The 7,546-nt window shown below is 35.1% G+C and overlaps 1 protein-coding gene across 1 annotated transcript; it reads left to right on the plus strand.

The window, feature by feature from the left end:
• The first annotated feature begins 13 nt into the window (after window positions 1-13).
• LOC117601356 (uncharacterized) lies at window positions 14-2,134 on the plus strand. Its single transcript, XM_034318012.2, has one exon. It carries the CDS (start codon window positions 24-26, stop codon window positions 318-320), a length of 297 nt encoding a protein of 98 aa, XP_034173903.1. The 5' UTR covers window positions 14-23; the 3' UTR covers window positions 321-2,134.
• Window positions 2,135-7,546: the final 5,412 nt, after the last annotated feature.

Genomic DNA, 7,546 nt, shown 5'->3' on the forward strand with positions numbered 1-7,546 from the left:
CCGCTTCGCAGCCCCCCTATCTTATGTACGACGAAGATGGGACCACGGCGGACCAGAAAATCGAGGATGAGAGAAACGCGATCGATGCGTCTGGCATCAATGGTGAACAGGTTGTCGGTATGCACGGAGGCATTGGCGTAGGCGTCGGCATTGGAATCGGTGGTTCTGCATCTGGACACGGGGGTGGCGCCGGGTTGGCTGGTTACTGGCAGCACGCCACTACTGCCACTGGTTACTGGCCCTCGTTACTCGACTGCTGGACCACCCCACCCATCGCTTCCACTTCGCAGACCCTCTCCCTGCCCAGAGATGAGAACTAACAGTGGACGTCGTCGTTTTGGTAACGTTGTCCTCGTAACCCACGAGTATCTCCCTTCCCGAATTCGAACGTTTTAAGTATCTTTCTTTCTCTTAATTCATTTTCATTTAAAAATTATATAAATTAACAAGTACTGCAGGTTCAACGGGGACTCGTGGCGACAACAACGATGTCCAATTTTGTTCGACGTTTAACGAAATCCTTTCCAGACGACTGAACGAAATAAATCAGTGCTGTACATATGACGATTGTAAATGCACGGATCGAATGATTGCATCGATACGTATTTAATGTTTCGAGGTGCATGAAAAGAGAAGTTACTTAAAAAAATCAATTGAGCTTAACGAATTTTCATTTCATTCGTGATTCAAGGGAAACACCTAGGTCATTGACAAATACTCGAGCCAAAGTGCAATAATATTTTCGATAAACAATATTCGTTCGTTACCGTGTGCGTGTCACTGGATATCGTGCGTTTTCAAACAGACAGTCTTTCACGACTAGTGCGAACGATCTAATTTAAAGAAGTAATTAGAGGAGAGGGAGAAACGAACGAGACGATTAATAAAGAGATCCACTGGGGATTATGTACTCACTATTCTGTAGATACATGTATAGTAGACGCTGATTTTAATGCGGTTCGTAAATATCTTTCAGAATTGTTATATTGTAACGATAATAATAACATTACCTAAGATGAATACCAAAAAGAAATGAAGATATACAGGCTGTAAGTAAACGAAAAAAAAGGCCGTCGTCGCGGACGATGCTTTGTACAGTGAACGAGATAAAGAAATCATTTGATCGACTAGGCGTATGCTATAAATATTATTAACATTACTGGAGTAATTAATAAACTGTATTCGATATCTTTACAGGGCATGTGTAATGGGACGTTTGAAGTGTGTCGATTCATCCTCTTCGATTTTCACTTAACTAATCGTTAGTTAGAATTAGAACATCAATTGATCCGGTTGTTCGATCATTCGAAAATTGGATAGGGGTCGAAATATAAAAATGGCCAAGAAAATGGAAATGTAGAGGAGATTATGAATTGATCAACTTCGAAAGTCGATGCAGGCATAACGCTATAGAGAACAAATAGTGACGTAAGCTAGACGTAAGAGACGACCGCTATTTGTCGTACAAATGTTCATCGTAATCACATATCCCAGTTCCCGTGGTGAGTGATATGGAAATGCCCGTAAAGAATGTTCTCATTCCCTTTGTCGTTTCACTCACTACGCGTAAACGTTCCTACTGGGCGATATTGAGCGCCGTAAGGCCCCGTTTGTAATCTAGTCACAATAAAAAACAATTCTATTCTAAGCGAAGCCGTGACGATCTTTCACCCTCTCCTGTTTCTTTCGTTTATTGCAAATCATTAAAATCACGTGTACGTTGACTGTCATTGGGTATAAATGAAAAATGATATTATTATAACGTGCCATAAATATTTTACTTTCTTTTTTCTAAATTTGAGAATATTTATTTATGTTCTTTTCTTTTAGAGTATCGAAAATTTGGAGCTGACGAGAAAATAATTCTTTTGGTTTTAAAAAATTTTCAGAACAATCCGAGTATTCGAGTTTCTTCTATTTTTGTTATCTTTAACTAGGTTTGTTTAACGTGGAAACCGTACTTGATTCCGTCATCATCATAATAGGTTATCATGATTTATACGTAGCAAGCGTAGCTCGTTCTTGGTAGGTTTATTATGTATGAAAAACCTATTTTCTACCTTGTAATGGTATTAATGTGTGCGACCATTCAAATTAAAAAGCAAAACCCTTTTCGAATTTTCAATCATCTTATTACTTATGTCCCCCCAAAATTAATTAAATTAACATAAGTTTTTCAAGCCACGTATTATCACTAGATTTTATCCTCAATTTATTCACATAATATTATAATTTTGAAAATCAAACGTTGAAAATTTGAAATTTTATTAATTTAAACCATTATCTATTAATGAAGCTTTAATCATTATTGATTTATCAAATTAATAAAGATTTAGGTGTGCTTATATTATAGAGAAACCTCGAGTCAATTGAGACCCAAACTTTCAAAACATATATAAGGATATTAATCTAAAGTTAAATGTATAATTCTTAAACGAAAGAGTTTCAGATACTGAAAGAATAAATTTGAAAGAATCAGAGTAAAATTTAGGAGACGAAAATAATATGAAATATGGTTCGTAGTCCGAGGGTGAAACATTAAAATCTGATTTTTACACGATTCATCATTCGATCAGTCAAGATGATCTTCATTTTTTCCTCGTTTGGTTGGATGTTCTAATTACGGTTGGTCGATATTGAATTAAGACAGAAGCCCAGGGCAATGAATTCCGATCAATGATTAGGCTATTTATCGGCAGTTAGGCGTCCCGTTATACCCTCTCGGACATTGAGGGAGCATCGATAACCTTCGGAATCTACATGCATACCAAGCGTGTAACGTGTTGCATTATGGTGGTCGGGGAAAAGCGATAAATTATGCACCCTAACACCGGTGGGACGCGAAGGGTCGCCGCCTCGCAACCCCTCGTCTCGCTAAACTAAACTAAACGTATATTACGATGATCGTCGTTGTGCCATTAATGGTACGGCAGTCGTAAGATATTACTCTACGTATGCTACCAATCATACCCACCGGATATTCACGATGTTACTGAATTTTAATTGAAACCACTTGAAAAGTAAAAAAGTATTTAAGGACAATTTTTTATTATTTTCCTAACACTTTGAACGTCGTGTTATCAATATTTGGAAATTATAAATCTTTGCAAAGATTTGTAGGATGTTTTAACTCTTCAATCAACACCCTATTTAAAGTAGAATATTTCTAAAATTAGAACTTTGTATTTTTTTAAATATAGAAATATTGAAATTTACCATCTGCTAATTTAATAAAATCTTATATTAAATAAATTCTAAAATATTTTTCAGAATTGACGAACGGAAAAGGCAAAGGGAACCGTGGTATCAATAACACACATAACAGACTAATTTCATTGAAATTTTGATAGACACTTCGAAACATCCATTAATTACAAGTCCAATGTACAAAGACCGTTTTATGTGGAACTTATCTTCTTCCGTAATCTTATCACCTAAGTGGCACACGACACACTTACACCAAAAATTAAAGAGGATTTCTTACGAACTTCGTTTCATTTCCTTACTATTCCTTGATACGTGCCTCTTGAATTTCTTTTTTTTTTTAAAGAAAAATTCTTTTATTGATTATCTTTTTGTGTGGAAAGCATTTTCGAGTAGATGAAAAGATATAAAATAGAAAAGTATTTGTTTATATCTGTCCTATCAGTACTAGATTATCAATATTATTATTATTCTTTATTACATCGTTGTCTATCATTAGTTACTTTAAAAATTGAAACTAATCAAGAAACTATAATTAAAAAAGCTTAAAAGTTTATAATTTCTAGGATACACAGATCTAAATAGAATCCTATTATTTTGAAATGGCAATTTCTATTACCTTTTCTAATTTAATTTGTACACTGTACCTAAGCTCAAAGAAATCATCGTACATCCCATACAGAATTTTTAAACATTTCAAAATTCATAATCCCCAAATTTTACAAATTAAAATGAAATTACATCCCTTGTAAAGTTCCTCGATCTGACTCCTCATCAATCAAATTCTTCTTTTCTCTACAGGATCAAAGTTAGGTAATTCAAGAATCCGTACATTTGGATAGAGGTAGCATTGTATCAGGACAGAGCAGTGTCCTCCGACGTCGTTTCGGCAACGAGGTGTCCCTCGGCCGTAAAAAGACTGGTCGGAACTGTCGTCATCGGCGTCGGCTTACGAGGAGTCGCAGTAACTCCCGAAACTTCTCTCTGACTTTTCGTTCGACTGCGTATCGAGAGAACTGCGGCCTGCAGACACGTGGAAGAGATTCCAAGTCCGCTGAGATTCGAGGATTTAGCGAGGAAATAAAATCGGATACAGCCTCGTGAATATGTTGCTGCCGTTCCCTCCCTCGAGGATCGTTGGAATTCTGACGTTTCACGCCGGAAACAAATATTGCAGCTCGTTCTCCAGCTAAAATTACGTTTCCACGATCAGCTGCTGTCTATTCGACGGTTGCCCAGGGTATTGACTCGTAATACGGAAATTGATTACATCACTGTAGAACGAACTTGGGTTACAAGTGAAAATGAGGTAAACTTTGCTTTTTATAAGATTGCTTTTCTTTAGAGTTGATTTCAAGGTGGTTACTTAAAAATTTTATTAAATATAAATGATAATGATATCCAAATGCTAGTGAAATTTTAATGGGGGTTAATTGCGTTTAGCCCTTGGACGACGGACCATGAAGAGAGTCCCAATTTTAATTTAATTTTCTATTTCATATCATTTTCATTTTCTAATTTTACACTGTCCCTCTGAAAATTATTCTTCCAATGTATGAAACACTTTCGTGTAAAAATTATATATTTAACTTTAGATTAATATCCTTGATTAAGGCGTAGGAGGATGTTGATGGAAAACAGAGGGTCTGTAAACAGTCAGGTGAAACGTAGTCGAAAAGTTTGTTCACGAAATTCGAAGGTTTAGTTCCGTGCTGGTTAGAGCGTCGTAAAATTCGCGAAGATTACTCGTTCGAAATATCAGGCGTCTGAGCAAGATAAAACGGCAATTAATATTAACTTGAGCAACGTGTCTCGTGTAGGGTAATAAAGATACCGTGCCACGGTATCTGCGCTAACATCACCGAGAGACATTATCATTGTTAGCGGCCATTGGCGTAGAATCTGGTCGCGTTTACACGACCTTCGAACGTATGACAACCTCTTCGCAAATCAACTTTGACCAAGGTTAGTAATGTCAAACCCTCTTTAACGATATCACTTTTCGTGGAAATTCGCTGATTCGATTTATTTTTAAAAAGATCTAGATATTTATAAAATTTTTTACTTTTTATTTTTGTTATATTGCAAATGATATCTGACTTTTATCTTCAAAAATTCATTTATAAAATTTGTTGTTTCTTTTTTATTTTGTGAATGATAACAAACTTTTGTTCCTGAATAATGAAAATTTTAATTTCTTTGGTGTAAATAATTGTCAGCTTGTTTAAATTGTATAGTTTTGAAATTTTAAATTCAATTAATAAACTTTTAGTTTTTAAAACAATATTTCATTTTTTGTAGAAGAAGTAATCTATGACAGATAATAGCTTAGAAAAAGGGATGAAATTTTTGATCTTCCTGATTTTCCCTAATAAATAATTGTCTGTTGAAAATTTCAACGATCCAGCTATAGGTAGACTTGGAGTTATTCCGTTTAATTAAATGCTATCGGCTTTGTTATTAAGGCGCCTCGTTTTAATCGAGTTAATTCCAGTTTAATCAACTTAATCGAAACAGCCATCGGTTCCGTTTTGTACAACTCACTTATTGGATTCCATTTAAGTTTCCTTATTAATTTCATTGGTGAACTTTCATTCATCCCGCTAATTAAAATGACTGTATTCCTGGTCACTTCATTTTATTGAACACTGGCTTCAATATTTATCAATTTGATAGTGATTAACCCTTTTGCACATTGAATGTTAATTGCTCTCCTTTTGCTCATTACTTAAGTTTATTATTCCAAGCTGTCCTTAACAACAATTGTTTACAAAATAATTTTATTCCTTCCACAAATATCAATATTAATTTTCTTGATACTTCTTGAAATTAATTAAAGTTTAATATTCTTTTTATTCTTTTCTCCTAAAGTTAACCGAAATAATAATGAAATAAATATTATTTGAAGTCAGATGTTTCATATATCATCATTGCAAAAAATCCAAGTTATAGAGGTCTTTAAGACTTCAACGTAACTCGTTGTCAAATAATAAAAGTTCCCGCAGTTTTCCTTGATTTTTTCTCACCCCCTCCGGATCTCCCTTGTACAAGTTATACCACGGTGAATCCCGTATATACCTTATAGAGTGGATCTCGGGCAGCTCGTTATTTATTGGCGGTACGCCGGCTTGAATCGAGCCAAAACCAACCAACAGTTTTTCTTTTTCCACTTTGTTGACTCGTTCGAATTTGTTCGTGAAAAGTAAATATCTCCCATGACATTGACAATTTATTTTAATCAATAATAATAAAGAAATAAAATTCCCTAATGATCCAGTCGTCGATGAAACGTTAAAAAAATTAATTTGATTCTTGCTGAAAAATCGAATAAACATTTCCAGTCTTAACTGCTTCTCTGTTTTATTCACTTCAGCAGTTACGATTGTATGCAACGATTGTTCTCCATTTAATACGCTAGACAGCATTGGTGAGTCGCAATCAGCGTGAGTGCAAAGCGTGATAGCACTTTGGTATGCACGCTAGTATCAAACTGAAATGTGTACCCTTCTTAAATAAAGTGGCTACGAATTCACGTTGTGAGTAATTGATCTAGTAGAATGTATTAACGTCGACACTAAGGAGACACAATATATTGTGTCAAAAAATTATGATTATTTTTTCTAATACTCTTGTCATTCGCAATTACTTAAACAGACAATGTCGAAGGTTGAAGAGAAAAATGACAAAATCGAATCCATAGCTTCAGTAACACAGTCAGGTATTATTCCTGCGTTAAGGGTACGCGATCGTTGTGAATGCCACGCGTGTAGATATTAATTTAGCTCGGCCTCGACAAAGTTTCAGGGAAAGTTAAAAAGGCTGCTTGCGCGTCGGGGCACACGCGGTCTTAGTCGCATAATTTCCCGAAACTTTTTACGAAACGACGCCCCGAAGTAAGACGATAAAACTAATCTCGAGTACCGGCAAACTTTCGTGGGGACACTTGAAATACGCGTGTGCTCACGCGTGTACACTATGGGGTGCATAAATGCTTTTCAAATCGTTGGTATTCCTTTGGTTTCCGATGATATTCAAACAATCATTTCTTAATATATTCACCCAGAAATTTATTCAAACTATAATTTTTAATATTACAAATTAGCAAACATGTATTTTAAGTAATTTTGAAAGATGGAATTATTACTTCTTTCACTTTAAATTAACAACACTCTGTACAAGCTTAGGAATGCTCCGTCCTCAAAGGGTTAAGAGCAGTGGGCATTTTCTGTGGTACATAGAAAACAAGCTTACTTCTCAGAATCTATTGCAGCTATCAATTTCGAATTTTTAATATTGCATAAGATTATTGCTTAATAATTATTGCTTAATAACTATTACATAA

This window comes from Osmia lignaria, chromosome 6 (assembly GCF_051020975.1).
Source record: "Osmia lignaria lignaria isolate PbOS001 chromosome 6, iyOsmLign1, whole genome shotgun sequence".
Lineage (NCBI taxonomy): Eukaryota > Metazoa > Arthropoda > Insecta > Hymenoptera > Megachilidae > Osmia > Osmia lignaria.